The 16,435-nt window shown below is 41.3% G+C and overlaps 1 protein-coding gene and 1 long non-coding RNA gene across 4 annotated transcripts in view; one reads left to right on the top strand and one right to left on the bottom strand.

Annotated features, from left to right (window-relative positions):
• Positions 1-16,435, bottom strand: part of LOC121143537 — a 122,070-nt gene that overhangs the window by 73,958 nt on the left and 31,677 nt on the right. For 2 of the 3 annotated variants that reach the window (XR_005880777.1, XR_005880776.1), the window contains exons 2-3: positions 16,066-16,156; positions 117-167 (exon numbers count right to left, since the gene is read on the bottom strand). This is a non-coding gene — a long non-coding RNA (uncharacterized LOC121143537). The remainder of the gene's footprint in view (positions 1-116; positions 168-16,065; positions 16,157-16,435) is intronic. The other variant, XR_005880778.1, reaches the window with a different exon arrangement.
• Positions 1-16,435, top strand: part of Pou6f2 (POU class 6 homeobox 2) — a 382,575-nt gene that overhangs the window by 345,728 nt on the left and 20,412 nt on the right. Inside the window, 1 exon segment of the mRNA XM_005071806.4 lies at positions 11,362-11,568. Coding sequence (XP_005071863.1) covers positions 11,362-11,568 — 207 coding nt within the window.

Genomic DNA, 16,435 nt, shown 5'->3' with positions numbered 1-16,435 from the left:
ACCCCCAGACAGCTTAATTTGTACAAGAAAGATAACACCACAACCCAGTGTTAAAAAAACCAAGGCTCTCAAATCAGACAGGCAGGGACCTAAACTCTCACTCCATCCCAACATACCGTTGAAGGTCAGGCAAGGCATCTCATCTCCCTCGGGCTTGTTTCTCTTCTCTGAAATGACAAAACATCTTCCCTCAGAGTGTGAGAGGATCACAATTTGCAGCAATAATAAAATGAGTAAGCAACTGCCATGTATAGAGCACTAAGAACCAATTGGTACTTAGAGTCCTCAGCATGTCACAACCACTTCATCTCTCCAACCCCTGCAGGATGCATCCTATGGGGACTGTACAGATGGAGAGCTTCCAAGAGCAGCCCATGAGAAATGGCAGGAACCAAGCTCAGTTTTGTCTGATGTAAGAAAATACTCTCCGGCCAGGAGTTGGTGGTGGCGCATGCCTTTGCCTGTAATCCCAGCACTTGGGAGGCAGAGGCAGGCAGATCTCCGTGAGTTCAAGGACAGCCTGGTCTACAGAGAGAGTGCCAGGATAGACTCCAAAGCTACGAAGAAAAACCCTGTCTCAAAAAAAAAAAAAAGAAAGAAAGAAAATAGTCTCCATCACATGTTCTGATAACAATTCAAAGCTTCTTGCTCTCTTCTTAATGCATTCCAAGAGCCAAGAACAGCACCTGGTACACAGTAAACATGATATAGTAATGAAGTTCACCGCCCAGATAGTATTTCAGGTGTTCTCATATGCTCTTCAGTAAGCATTTTTCATAGGTTCAGCATTTCATTTCATGCTCACTGTGGTCTCATTATCCGGTTCACAGCTGATGGGTGGACTGGAGGCTTAGGAAGGTTATCCAGAGTCACACGGTGAATGAAAGAGCCTAGACAGATACTCACATCTGGATGCTTTAAAGGCCAGATTTTCTTTAAGCAGAGCTGCTATCAGCATAAGCTTTCTTACATGCCCAATACTGTGCCTGCTGTATAGGAGACATCCCACAGCACACCTAATCCCCTTCAGTCAACAGCTCTAAGGTAAGGCCCAATGAATATATTAAAGTTTCAGGTGAAAATGTTTTTAAACACTATCCAATATCCCTTTGTCAAATGAAAATGGAAGTTTTCAGTTACTTATCTTTCTTTAGCTTCTTTTAAAAAAATTACAGTTAGTGCAAAGTGTGAACACAGTAAAGGTTGTTAAGCACTTGGACCTCACAGGGTGAGTCATGTGAGTCTCAAGCATGCCCTGTACCACACATTTTCTTTGACCATCTCTGTTGTGAAACTATGTTCCCTCCAACATGCAGGAAAGGCTAGTGTGGCAATATGGAGTCTGCAACCTGCATGATTAGCAAATGGGAAATCCTATTTTCTCAAGATTAGCGCTAGCCCCAGGCTGGGTTATGTCTAGCCTGCACCCCTAACACCATATGGCTTCTGGACACAACAGCATTGGCCTTTCTTCCTGGCAAGATGTATTCAATTTAACCAAAAGGCAGGGCCAGAGGGAGTTATCAACCACTCAGGCTCTCCAAGCACTCTTGTTTTCCTCTAATGCCATAGATTAAAAAAATAAATAAAAATAAAAACTTTCTTCATTGTATCTTCAAGTAGTTTTTTTAGCCACCCTCCCTATACAAGCAGAAGCCAAGAGAAGTGATATATGTACTATATAAAGTCTGCTTTCGGTTAACAAGTAACTTGAGAAACTACAACTTATAAATGTAAGACTTTGAACCATGAGAAGCTTTTCAGTATCATTTGGCTGTGAAATAATTATTTTGGCTTTTTAATATAAAAGATGGCATCTTTGAGAGAAGGGAGGTTCATATTTAAAACATGATATAAACATCACTAAAGTAACACAAAAGTGATACAGTGTGTTACCGGGGAAAGCTCATTTTGATTTTGAGACCACAAGATCACATGGCACTGCATAGGATGAAATGGTTTTGTAAATTTAACACCTGTTCCCAGGATGAAGAACCCAGATGAGTCGTGGAGGACTGAGTAAATGTGTGTTTTTGAGAGACACTTAAAATAGAAATAGGAAAACACTGAAAAGTCACTGCTGAACTTGACATTTTTCAAAAACTGATTGATCATTGGGGATCTGGCTGGAGATAGGCCACTTACAATGGATTCCAAATTTATGAGAAAAACTCATCAGCATAATTCTAGGGAGTCTCAGGCTTTGTTGTGAGAAATGAGAAAGTCTGTGGTCTCACCCTAAAGAACATTAAGAAAACATTACTAACAGGAAATTGGAAAAGTAATAAGTGTTAGAATGAAAGAACAACTTTTTCTGATTGGACAGATAGATACACATAGCATGCAAGTATCAAAATACATTTAATTTTGCCACAACAATGGACATTTGCTTCACATGAAAACAACCAGATGAATCATCCTGGGCTTGTGGACTTGGGTGATGATAGACAGATGCATCTCTAACAGCACTTCTAGTGGCTTCACTCCCCACCCTTCCTTTTCCTAGGAGGTTTGTTTTGCTGCTTATCCTCATTTAAATTCAGCTTTACAGACTGATGCACTCACTGGGTATAAACACAGAACCAGGGGGTGCTAAATATGCATAGCACTTCCTTGAGCAATTGCCAAACATTCTCTTCACCTGTTCCCATTGAATAAGGATGTATTTCAATAAAGGGTGTATTAGGAATATTGGAGATCATTGTCATTTGTCCCCAATTTGTTTTTGTTTGTTAGTTTGGTTGATTGTGGGTGGGTTTTTTTGAGAAATGTTATTTTTTTGTTTGTTGCTATAGTTATTCCCCTTTTTGGATGAAATAGAAAATAGATGGCTCTTAGATGGAAGGCTTTGCTGTATCCTGGCTATGAGTCAACGTGTTCTTCGAAGCAATAAATAGCTTCAATCTGATTTAGTCACTTAATCTGGCAGCAACTAATAGAAACAGAAATGCTTTCCCGAATTCTAATTTTTTGTTGTTATTGGTTGATTTTTTTTGGCTGGTATTAAAACTTGTCTTGGAGAAAGACAGGTGAAGGCTGATGAGGTTGGTCCTTGTGCAAAGTGAGGGCTTCACCACAGTTACGGTGGTCTTTGAAAGGAAAACAGGGATTATGTTTGCAATTCTACAGTATGTCCAATACTGGAGAAAATGAAAACAATCCATAGTTTAATTTGTAAAGCAATGACAAGAAATCTTCCAGGTTATCATTAAGAATTTGCCATCATTTGGTTTATAGACAGTTCTACTACTGTCTAGTGGACAAGTGTAAAGAATATGTTAACACCACTGAAGAGAATCAGACATAGAAGTGTTAGTTCAATTTTATACATATTTCCGTATTCCAAAACTTAACTAATATTAGAATAAATAATCAAAGAAAATAATGTAGAGAGGTAGAAATTAAACTCTAGACTATACAGCTTAAGGGAATTCGGTTTCTTTCAGGAGGATTCACTTTTTCCCTTGTAATAAGTAACTATTGTGGTGATATCTTGCCTGTAGCCTGAAGGTCAGAGGATGCAGCTGGTCACTAGCTAACCATAGAGGTCTGAAGGTCTATACAGACAGACAGGAAGTGAGATGGCTGGGCAGAGAGGGGATATAAGCAGAAAAAAACGGGAACGCGCATTCTTTTCTGCTGGGGAACTAATGGGGTAAAAAGCGGCTTTGGTTTGCTCCTTCTCTCTGATCTCAGCATTTTCTTCTATATCTTACCCCAGGTTTTTATTATTTAGACCAATTAGAACTCGATTTACAAACTATGAATCAAATTGTACTTTAAAAAAATCTCAATTATCATTCTAGAAATAAGAAATGGGGGGTCCATTTTATAAGGACAGCAGTTCTAGTCATGTGGAGACTGCATCTTGACCTGCCTTCTTCCTGAAAACATCACCTCCAAATACACCCATGTTGACTAAGTGTCATTGTGACCTGTTGGGAACTGTGTAGATGCGCTACAGAAATGCCCCGCTGAACTTTGACAACAGGAGAGGTGATGTCTTGCAAAATCATCTCCCTCCTCTGCTGCCTTCCTTGTCCCACTTTCTAGAGGAATAATGTGAGTAAACCCAACACCATGAGGAAAAACATGAACCCTCTAAAATCCAGACTTCCCCAGTATGCTTTTCAGTGCAGGACAGGTGTACATCTGACACAGTTCTAAAGCTTGTACTGACTATGGACATCTATATTTTGTGCAGAAAGACTGCATTTCTTGGGTACTGGCTTATATCCAACATTCATTCTAGGAATAGACCCCAAAAGCCTATGATGATTCCTTGTTTCTGACTTGAATGTAACATCATTGGTGTAAGTTTAATTTAAATATTTGATTAGATGATAGATCGATTTTTTTCATCAGTGTTTCGTAGCCCTTGATTGTAGACCCGAAATAAAAGAAAAATATAGCAAATCTCTTAACCAAAGATATATAAGTAAATACAAATTTTGTGATGCATCTTAATTTTCTAATTAAAAACAAATCCCTGTCTGCTGAATGTGAAGTCCCCCACCAAACACACACACACACACACACACACACACACACACACACACACACACACACACAATGCTCTTGCCACAAGGGGTGCTCTAGCACAAGGTTAGACATGGCTCAGACCCATGCAACTGAGTCTAGATAAGTGCACGTCCTGGCCCCCTCCAGCAGCAGATGAGCAACCCCCAACAATGACATGGAGTATGCACAGTCTTTACTCCCTCCAACTATACTCTTTCTTTGTCTCTGTCTCCTCTCATTTCAAAATCTGTAGAAGCTATAGTCGATAAATCTAAAGAGCAAAAACTCAAGTACTTTAACCTTCAGGCAATGAGAAAACTCCCAGGTTACCCTGGTAGTGAGGAAAATACATAGAATTCCAGAGTTCTATGTGTCTAATTTCATTATGGAGTTCTATGTTCTGGAACTGTCTAACAGCTTTGCAGAGGCATCTTTCATGTATTCCTTTGAAACACATCTTTATAAAACAAGAAGCCTTTCATTATGTTTTGTGGTACACTACTGCTTTTAGTGGTGACCTATTGTCATGATGATATTATGATATTAAAAGAATTTGAGGACACGTGGTGGCACAATCTGTAATCACAACTCTTGGGAAACTGGGGCAGGGGCAGAAGGATTTTAAGTTCATGGCCACATAAGAACAGAAGCAAAAATAAGTTCTGAATTAGCATTTTGCTGAGCACTCGGCTTCTGGGTAAAGCCGTGTTGAATTGTTTGTACACCTCGTTTCATTTTGGACTAGTAATGATATGGTGAAGGGATTTTCCCATTTTATGGAGGAGCAGACTGAGACTTAGAGGCAAAGCTATTTACTAGCTCTCTTCAGGAAGGGGGTCATTTGCTTCCACCATATACATCTTAAACTCACTAAGAGAATTACCCTTTAATGGATCTAAGATGATTTTAGAGGAGGAGATTGTCTTTACTATTTTGCTGTATCTAAGGCATCCACTTGCATTCACATTGGTCTTAGGGTACCATTGCAGAAAGTGCTAGCGTACAGATTCCTATGCCCCTAGTGCTGTGCCTTTGTCTGTGTGCTTCTGTGTTCCTAAAATTGAAGCCAAACCTTTTAACACCCAATGGGGTCTTAATCCTGGCAGTTAAAGACACCAAGTAGGAGGGTATTCCCACATGGAATGTACCTATAAGATCCACAATGGAAACATTAGAATGGATACATTCAAGCACTTTCTCACAGCTTCTTGTTAAAATGTGTGTCTTTGAAATTGGTTGGTCTGAGATCCTGGACCTTGGCAATGCCACCTCTGGCCACAATGCCAAAACAGACATTGCGAATCAGTCACAGGACCTTATGAACACAGGAACTTGCAGTACTCCAGAAGGCCAGCACCAGAGCCTAGACAAAGAGTCCTATTGACTGCTCATGTGTCCTTCTCTGACTGTCCCCTCCATGCCTTTATCTGCTTTCTCCCTCCATGTCTTTGCCTCCATCTGCTCTCTTCATGCCTTTACCACTCTGATTCTGATTCTCTGTGATTGTCCCTCTTGATGCTTTTGTTTCCCCATCTCAGAAATGGCCAAATGCGAAGAAACACTAGATTATAGCTTGAAAAATAAATTTTGGTGTAAAATAATGCTATTTTCTTTTCCCCTTAGAATAAATGTCCTGATCAGAGATGCCAAAATAACTCCAAGAAGGTTAGCTTTAAACCTAGAATAACAACAAACTTAGAATGAATCCATAATGTAGAGAAAGAAAACATTGCTTGAGCTAGCAGAGGTTCGTTGTGGTCAGACCCGAAAGAATGGGCAAAGTGATCGGCTGCTTCCATTAGTGTGAGCTCCTCATAACATCTCAGTTCCTTGTTCAAGGGTGGACAAAGCGATGCTACTATTCACAAAACCTACTTGGCCAAACACTGCTGGGGTGTCAAAAGTATATGGAAAGGGGGTGTCTCTGCTAATGCACTGACAGATCTGAGGAAGTCACTGAGTACAGCATTGACAGGCTTCCTTTTTTAAAAGTATGGCAACAAAATTACTTGTCAGTGTGACATCTGCCATTACATTCCTTTGGCAGAGTTTAACTGCATATCAGAAACTGGTATAACATGTGGCCCATCAGTTGACTTGTCTGGGTGCCTGGGCCTCACTGACACCAGCCTAAGACTGCAGCTGATATCATCTGCTTGTTAACAGTGAATGCATTCATTCACACACTTCCCTAATTCAGACTTAATTCATTCTAGTGAATACCTGTTAGACTGAGGTTCAGGAGGGTGTTAAAACAACAACCCGAGCAGCTACATGGCCTTTAACTGCTAGATTTGCCACCATCACAAAATAATCTTCATGATGGCATGGGTTGCTACTGAATTAATGGTAGTCCCAATTGGATGCAAGCCACTCAAAGTATGATTGAAACAGAAGTCTTAGTCTTTTAAATATGTGTGCCAATTAACTCTATTCATTTGAATGGTTTTTCTCTTTTTTAGTTGTTCTTGTATATAAACCTTACTCCTCAGTTGTAACTAATACCCTCAGCCCAATCAATGAAATAGTCAGGCAGACATGAACAGCAACAACCAAGTAAGATTCCTGTTAGAGAAACAGGAACTCTTTCAAGTCACAAATTATCATTATAATACCAGTATGGGCCTCAGCCTGGTTAAAGCATTCATCAGAGATGAATCATTACAGGTAGAGTCAGGGCAATGACACAGAAGATCATTGCAAACGATGCCTGAGCTATTTGCTGTGGGATTGATGGGGCAATAACTTCACTCAAAAATTTCTAATGTTGCAAGCTAGACATGAAGTAGACTGCGCTTTGTGATTTGAAGTGGAAGCCAATGAATCAAGCATCCTCTGTGCTAAGGATTCATTGAGGCATTTTGCTTCATACTTGGATGACTTCAGTAGTGTCCTAACAACTGATCTGGTCTGTAGTCTTCCACCACTTGAGAATATTCTGCCCACACTGCCGCATTCACACCCGAAATGGCTCCATATGAGCCCTCATCCCCAGCCCCTAACAAAACATATTTATCATCAGGAATGATGGCCCACAGTAATACCGGTACTCAGGAGGTTAAGGAAAGAGGATCAGGTTCAAAGTAAGCCTGGGCTAAATACCAAGTACAAGGCCAGCCTATACAAACTGAGACCCTGACTCATAAGGGTCCCACCCCCCAAAAAATTACTGTAAGTCTTTGGCTGGATGGAACTTAACCTTAACCTTTCCAGGTTGACATGTCTCAACCTCCTCTTGCCTCCAAACCAATCAACTCACCATCCTCATGCCTCTTAACTTTACACTAGTTTCTACTAGGTTTTATCTAATCCTAAACTTCACTTACCCCCTGCATCTTCTGTAGAGTATTCCTGATCCAGACCACCTTCCTCCAATTCATTCAACCCCAATGATCTTGAACCATACAGAGACATTTTATCACAAAACTCTTACCTGTTCACTTAGTGCCCATTTCTTCATTTGACTGCAGAATCTTTGCATTTGAGATCACTATTAACCCTGCCCTGTCCCAGCCACACCTATTCAGAACCATCTATAGCCCATAACTAAGTACTAATAGAGAAAAGAGTCAGCAGCTATTCAACTGCTCTTCCTGAATCCTTTATAATTTAAGGAAGTATGGATTAGTTCCAAATATTGGATGGGGTGACCAGGAATCAGATTCTGTTTGCCTCATTTGTGTAGCAATGTAACCTTTCATCAGGACTTCTCAGCTGCAAATTCTCAGCTTTTGTAGGCTGGATATTCAAATTCCCTTAGAAGACTTCATCCCCAAACCAGAAACTCTCGATAACGTTGCCAGATTCTGTTTTAATTCTGATTTAATTGAAATAAGTATAGATAAAGGTATTTCCCTTGAATTTCACAGGGCCTTTCATTTGAAACAAAATTTCCATCAGTAACTGAACAGTGGTTAGGAGAATGCAAAGCCTCAGGAGTTTGTGACTTGGCTCCTACTATCCCATTGTGGAAGCCTCTGTGAACCCTACCTATTGGAGGTGTTCTGATTACATGTGTGGAAATGCTAAGAGGAATCAGAGCCAGACTGAGCATAATAATTCATTAGAGAATTTTTAAATAATATAGAGTATGATCATCTCTACCACTTAACTAATGAATAAATTAATACCAGGGTATTTTGATACCTTGGAGGCTATTACAAAGTTCCCAACATGCACCGACAAGTGTTTGGCATGCTGATGTGACACCCATGCCTCTGAAAGGAAGACAACAAGAAAGCAATGCGTAACTTCACCAAAGCCTTCCTGATTTTACAGGCATCCAGGCCCCATCCTTAATCTCACAGCCAAACTCTATTAAACATCGTCTTCCACTGGGAAATTTCAGATTCCTCTGCCTCTGACACTACTGCTGTCTAATCCATAAGTGATGCTCATACCCAGGTAAAAAGAGAGGAGAGGTGGAGAAGACAGTGACAAGCGTTTTAGCTGCAGCTCAGTGTTGGGGAGAGAGGCTGTTCCTAGAGGAGAGGCTTGTGAGCTGACTGCGTTTGCCTTTCTGTTTCTTCTTTCACCCAGCAGTGCATCTCATTACCACAGAGTCAGCGCATACTCATGTCAATCATCTGGGGGCCAGATGCCTCTCTTTTCATCACAATGTGTTCCATAGCTGTCATGTGCCATGCCTCACTCTGAGGCATTCTCTCAGGTTACTTACTCCCACAGGCTCCTAAATGTACTGACATCCTGCCTAAAATAGAACCTTAGACCTGCACTTAAGTGCATCTAGCTTCTGCAGCCAATCAGATGAATCAGGAAGGAAAGGCCTAAGACACTCTGGGTAGCTGGAGTGGACAGGTCTGCTGCTGAGTTTTCACTGTGCATGTGCAGGCCATCTATATCCAGTATAGACTAGGACAGGATGCTAATCCCATGTCTCTCTTACACTGCCTGTGGGGGTCACAGGAACTGGCTTTTAGTCTAATGTAAGACCACTCATCAATAAAGTACTTAAACATTATGATCTATTGATGTGGACTCCTCCTGACCTTGCTTGCACTGATGGGACATGTCCATTGCTGTCCCTGTAAGACAGACATTACATGCTTGTTCAGGATACCTGCAAGCCTGACAGCTCCATCAGGGATGGCTGGACCACTTCCACAATAATTGCTTGACCTTCATCAGCATCCACTGACAAATGCCACTGATACGTAATAGTTGCACAGCTTCTGCATTTTTGCCATCCCACAAGACTGCTGTGTTAGAAGCAATGACAGAAGGGGGAGGGGGTTCTCCAAAACTATCTTCCCAAGTGCTGTAGTCTGGTGGTTCTCCTACTGTCCCACTTACATCAGGAATCTTGAGTCCCTAAACCCCAAAGCCATTCCCTAAAAAATCATTTGCTGAAAAATGGTGCTCAAAGTCTTTTGAGTACTGTACAGTAGAAAACACTATCATTTGTGGACTGGGTGCACAAGGAGTTTGTCATCCAGTGAAAATTGCAGATACAATGTGGAACGTTGTCTAAGAGCTGGAGGCCTGCATCATCCAGTGTTCAGTGTCTTCCAGGTGGTGGGACTCAGTCGGAATATGGAAAAGCAAGCATTTAGGGACAGTTCCAGCTCTGTCACCTACAAACTCCTCCCCCAGATTACTTCGCAGAGTTCCTCTTTTATCTAATGTATGGGGTAGGGACCTGGCTAATCCCCATTTCAGGTCAGAGAGGTCCAGTTAAAAAGACAGGATGAACTAGATTGTCACATGATAATGAAGTTATGAACCAGGTCACCATGGCTTACAACTGGGGAACAGCCTTTGGTGACAACTTGTAGTGCAATGCTTAGTATGAGCAGGAGAAGTAGACCCACACCCATGCCCCATGATACCCCTTGAGGTTCCACATTTAGAAACAGGTTGTAATTGGAGATTTTGAAAATTAAACCTGTCCCTGGCAATGTATACTAAAGTCCCCATTTTCAGATTCTGTAGACACACTGGACATTTGTTGCTTCTGAACACGGTGTCTGCTGTCACCATATTCATATCTAACCACTTGTCTCCTACTGTCATCCCATGTAACCCCTTTGCTGATGACAGAAGCCACTGGAGGCAAAGGCCCTGTCCTGTCCCTGGCACAGAGGCCAAGCCCCTAACAACACGCTTTATTTAAGCTGCACATCTCATCTCTCTCGTAGTCACATCACCTCTGTGTGAAGAGTTTCGACCATTTCTTGACTAACCTAACTCTCTGACGCTTTTGAGAGGCTAAAGTGCCATGACAAATGTGGCTGGTTGGTGGCCTGTGCTTGATGACATGCCATCTTCCTGTCTCCAGAGTCTAGTCTCTCAAACACATACATGGCAGTATACTTGGTTAAGGCTGTTACACTTACAGAATGCAGTGGTCAGGAAGCTGATCTTGACATTAACAGTGAGTAGAATAGCAGTACAGGGACAGAGAAAAGGATAGAGGATATAGGGGGAAGACTGTGGAAAAGAGATCCCCTGGGATCAGCAGGGAATGTAGAGATCTGGGAGAGGGGGGATGCAGTGCCCCAAGACCTTAAGTACTAAGAAATTTATTTCTCCTGCTTCTCCTGGCAGAAACTGCATGTTTACACCTTTATCTGTTCTTGATTCTATTTTTAAATAACATAGTTTTCCCTTCCCTTGGTAAAGTCAGTGCATGTGTAGCTTTTTCTTCTTTAAATGCTCATGCCCTAGTATGTACTCCATGACCTTAAGTCCTGACCTGCTTAGAAATCCTGAATGAGCTCCTGATAACATTCTTCATGACAAAAGCACAATGCAGTCTTCATTTATGAAAGCAGACCCAGAATTCAGCTGGCTCCTCACCTTCAGGCCTATCTCTTGCAGATTATTGGGACCATTCCACTGATGCCTAATCCAGGGCCAACAACTCAAGCAGCGAGTGGCACTCAGGGCCTTCAAGTACAGCCTATCACGCCCCAGCTCCTAACCAATGCCCAGGGACAGATCATTGCCACAGTCATCGGAAACCAGATCTTGCCTGTGATCAACACCCAGGGTATCACCCTATCCCCCATCAAGCCAGGCCAGCAGGTAAGGGTCCCAGACCAAGGTCCAAATTCACTTCTCCTCTCCTCCTTTCTCTTCTTTGCTGTTAATATAAAGTAGATTTTGCGTTATGAAATATTTAATAGTTTCACTAAACCCAATGTATCAATACTTATAAAATGACATGTAGATTTATTTCCCACTCTTAGCAAATATAAGTGATAATATGAATATCTCTCTAACATAAAACCAGGAGCATATTACATTATAACAGACACTGTGACCAAAAGTCAGTTATAATGTTTCATTCTTAATCTAGACCCAATATACTTTCTGGTTTTTTTTAAGTAGAGTCAAAAAGAAACCCAGACTACTTATGCTTAACTATAAATGGAAAAATTGTTAAATACAAGTAATCCCAAGCTGAAGCTCTACTTCAACAGCTAAATACAAATGAAAGATAGGCAGTTCTATTCAATAATTTCACTAAAACTCTGATGGCAGTGTGCTTTTCCAATCAAATACCAACTGAGCTTTTCCCCATGTGTTTATGCCAGACATCAAGCATGTAGCATGGAAAAAAGAAAAATGTGGTCTGTGATCTTCATGGATATTTGGGCTGGCTAGTCCCTTCAATAAGCATTTTTGATAATCTATAGCAAGACTGAACTAAATGCTAGCCAAGAAACGAAGATATGCTTTCTTATCAAGGTGTTTATTGTATGAGACATGGACTTATATAAGTAGAGCCTTTCTCCAAAAAGCAAAGAAGGTCCTGCAACAGTAGGAGGCATAAGAACAGATGAGGAAAATGAATTAGCAACACTACAGGAAGTTGGAACAGTAAGCACAAAAGGAAAGAAGGTATTCTCAGGGACCAGTGAGCATAGAACAGGCTGGAAACACTTGTGTGTGGGGTGTATAATCAAACCAGAAAGCATAAGTTGTATCTCTTTGTGATCTTGAAGATGTAACATGCTAACTTCCTGCTCAAATTTTCCCATTTGCAAATGGGTTTGGGATACCAGACTCTATCACAAAGAACGTGTGTAAGGGTTAGAGGGTTAGAATTGTGTCTGGCATACAGCAAACTACAATCCAGTTACAAACATTGCTGAGGTGGTGCCTCCTCTACTGCTGTTAGCAGTGAAGATGCCACCCTGGGAACTGTAAGAGGTGGGTGTTTTTCAACTTTCATGCCACTATCAGATTTATTTTCTTATGGGGAAAAAACAGCACAATTCCTTCCTGATAGTGGCATGAAAGTTCAATTGAAATGATGAAATTTCCATCATAAACTATTTAGGGGACAATAGTGAAGTCCAAGCAAGCATTATTGAGCACACCTACTGGACATCAGCTGACATTAGGAGTCTAGGTCATTTACAGTAACTGAAAAATAAAGGAGACACCTAGAAATAGCCCAAAGAACAGAAAAAGGAGCAAGATCCGGGAACAATCTGGAAAATGCCAGCTCTTAAAAAGGAGAGGAAGGGACAAAGCAATGATGGATGAGTAGTGGAGGAATCTGGAGTGAGGCTACCTAGCACAAGAATGACAAAACAGTAGGACCCAGGCAGGCATCAAATGCTGCAGAGAAGATACCAGGTAGAGCACATTTTAAAGTGTGGGTCAGTTCTGTTTTAAACACTTGGAGTCCAAATTGAGCAGGGCTAAGAGCCAGTTTTAAGGGTTGGGTGAACACTGATAAACGTCCGATGGTGGAAAGGAATGTGAAGGCTAGCAGCCAGTGTGTAGCTAGGTGTGGCAGTTCGAGAGAAAATGGCTCCCAAAGGGAGTGGCACTATTAGGAGGTGTGGCCTAGTTGGAGGAAGTGTGTCATTGTGGGGGTGGGCTTTGAGGTCTCCTTTGCTCAAGCATCCCTTAGTGTGACAGTCAACTTCCTGTTGCCTGCAAGATGTAGGACTCTCAGCTCCAGTACGAAGTCTGCCTGCATGCCACTATGCTACCCACCATGATAGTACAAATTGAATCTCTGAACTATAAGCAAGCTATCCCAATTAAATGGTTTCCTTACAAAAATTGTCATGGTCATGATGTCTTTTCACAGCAATAAAAATTCAAACAAAAACACTTGGGATAAGGCTTTATATGTTGTTGGGAGACTGTAGGATATAAAGAAGTTGGGAGGTGGGGAGGAAAGGAATGGAAACAATGAAGCACCAGTATCATCATTTGCTACAGCAACACAGAAAAGTCCCTCCAGAGACCTCAGCATCACCTATGCCTTCCCATTTCAGCAGCACTCAGAGGCTATGCATAGAAACCAACTTGCTTGCTCAATTAATATTAAAAATATTTACTGGAAATACTTTTAGGTCATCAACCATATGTCAGACAGTATACCTGGAAGCTAACATGTGGGTAGACAAGACAGTCATCATGGCCTCTTCTTTCCTCAAAGACTTATTCAGATATGTAGCCACTCCATGGTGGATGTCATGAGACAAAAAATGAAAGGAATATAATAGTATTGAGAGAGAAGTAGCTGTCACCTGAAAACACACGCCATGGAAACTATGCCCTATGTCTTTCTCTGCACTAGATGTGTAATCATGACTAGTGGAGCCATTGTTCCTAGCTGGACCCTAAGTCCAGAAGAGATCCCTAATAGACCCATCTTTAAGTTAAAGACTTTCCCACCCACAGTCACCTTTTGCTATTTGCAAGGGTCCATTTGATTGTTTGATTCTCTGCTTTCAAAGGAGGAAGGCTTCTCTAACCCTTACTTGTCTATGTAGGCCTGCCTACCTTGGAACTTGCTGTGTAAACCAGCTTCCTCCACTGGAATCAAGGTGTGCACCTATGGCCAGCCTCTTTTGGCTCCTTAAACCCTACTTCTGTCTGTTTCAGCCTGTTCATAATTATTGCTATTATCTCTAGAGAGAAAAGTGAAGGTTGCCTCTCTTCTCACAATCTAATAAAAAATTAAGAAAATTTAAAAAAAAAAACCTGTTTCTGCCAGCAAAGCTAAGTTCTAAGTTGTCAGAAAGGTAATACATTAGTTAGAAATCATTAGCACTTGATGTAAAATTGCTCTCACACTCACCTTGAATTTCAAAGGTATACAGCTAGGTAGCCACTTTTCAACTCTGCCCACAGTAGCTATCAGAAATATTTCCAGTCTCTCTTAAGCACCCAGAAACACTTCCAGAGCTTTCCACACCATACTTGCCTCCCCTGGAATGAAACCTCACTACTACTGACGGAACAGGTGCCACTCCACTGTTATGACCTGACAACTCATGTCAGTCTCAACTAGCATCTAAACAGAAGGGACCCCCTTTGCAGGTATATGTGCATGCATCTCTTGCGTCTGAATGCATACTTGAGAATTCAGGAGCACAGCTGAAAAGAATGTGTGGAAAGCCACACGCCCCCAATTCACAGCAGCCACCAAACTTCTTATTCCAAGCAGAGCCAGAGTCTATCCTACTCTGAGAAAAGCTAAGGGAATCAAGATGAACTTGTTCACAAATGTCCTGGAAACGAAACCTCACAGACACAGACAGAGGTCTTGACATTAGCTGGAACTGAAATATTTTGGAACATGAAGTCAATGTATGGAATTGGGCAAAACATCAATAGATATGCAAGTTTAGGTCCTATATACAATAGCTATGATCCCAAGCATCAAAATACTCCCAATCAATGGTGAAATCCAGAGGTATGCTATAGTGGTCTTCTCTTTGTCTTTAAATAGTACCCTTGGCATTGAAGAAATGTAATACGGACAAGACCTAAAACTAAAGGATCTCTTTCATCCAGTAAAAAGCTTCTCAATTTATTCTTTCGAATGATTCATGACAAATTTTGGTCTCACAAGAGCATGGTTCTGACAGTAAAATATGTCATAAATTAAAGGAAATCCCCCTTAAGTACAAAGCTCTCAGGTTGGATGACCTGGAGTGGGTGGCTTTGATTTTTGAAATAGTACTAACCACACCTTAAGCTTTCATCAGTCTAACACTGACTGAACGGACCTGAATGAAATCTAAGAGTGGAGTCTCTAGCACTCTTTCTGACTCACCCTAGTGGTGAAAGAGTGACAAGAGCCTACCAAGGTATTGTCTGAAACACAAAACAGTACTTAGAGTACATCAGGATCCAATAGTCCTAGGTGAAGCTACATAGACTCTACCAGATCAGAGAAGCTTGATGAGCAGGGCAAGAACATAAAAGAACTAGATGAGAAAGAGAGCCAGAGAAAGCTATATGTATGAAAACTAAAGTACTTAGTGAAGCTTGAAAGCAGCCTTTTGTTCCCTGCCCCGGATTTTGTGGCTGCCCTGGTTCTTGAGGACTCATTTGGGTGAGAGGATGCCCCCAATCACAGGTTTGTCCTGTGACTGATCTCATGATTCCTTCATATGCCATCCTTTCCTCTGTGTGTGTATGAGTGTGCATGTGCATGTGTGTTTTCTTCCTTTCACTAAACCCTAGTAAATATTAAGGAGAACTTTTGTCTCACAAGGGAAATTTGAAAAGCAAATGTTTCAACCTAGAACGTCAAACACCAACCTTTTAAACATTACTGTGATACTGAGAGGTTCCCATACAAGTCACCTTCAAAGCATAGTTCTGGAGCTTTCTTCTGAACATTCAGTGTAACCTGAAAGCCAATAGGAAGCAGCTTAGCTCGACTCTCTTGAACCACCATTCTATCTTTTTTCCCCAAATACATGTAAAAATATTCTTGCTTATCAGTTCTTATCTTTTTTTCCTTTTCTGTTGTCTTATTAACTCACACATTACTCATCTTCTGTTTTGATGAACACAATACATGCCACAGTAACCTCTGTCAGTGTGGCTGGCCGTGACATTTCCAATACCACATTCATCAGAAAGGCACTCTTCATCAAAGAGACTAATTTTACCACTTTTTTCCACC

Source organism: Mesocricetus auratus, unplaced genomic scaffold (genome assembly GCF_017639785.1).
Source record: "Mesocricetus auratus isolate SY011 unplaced genomic scaffold, BCM_Maur_2.0 Super-Scaffold_100013, whole genome shotgun sequence".
NCBI classification, from domain to species: domain Eukaryota; kingdom Metazoa; phylum Chordata; class Mammalia; order Rodentia; family Cricetidae; genus Mesocricetus; species Mesocricetus auratus.
This window is presented reverse-complemented; position numbering and strand designations above follow the sequence as displayed.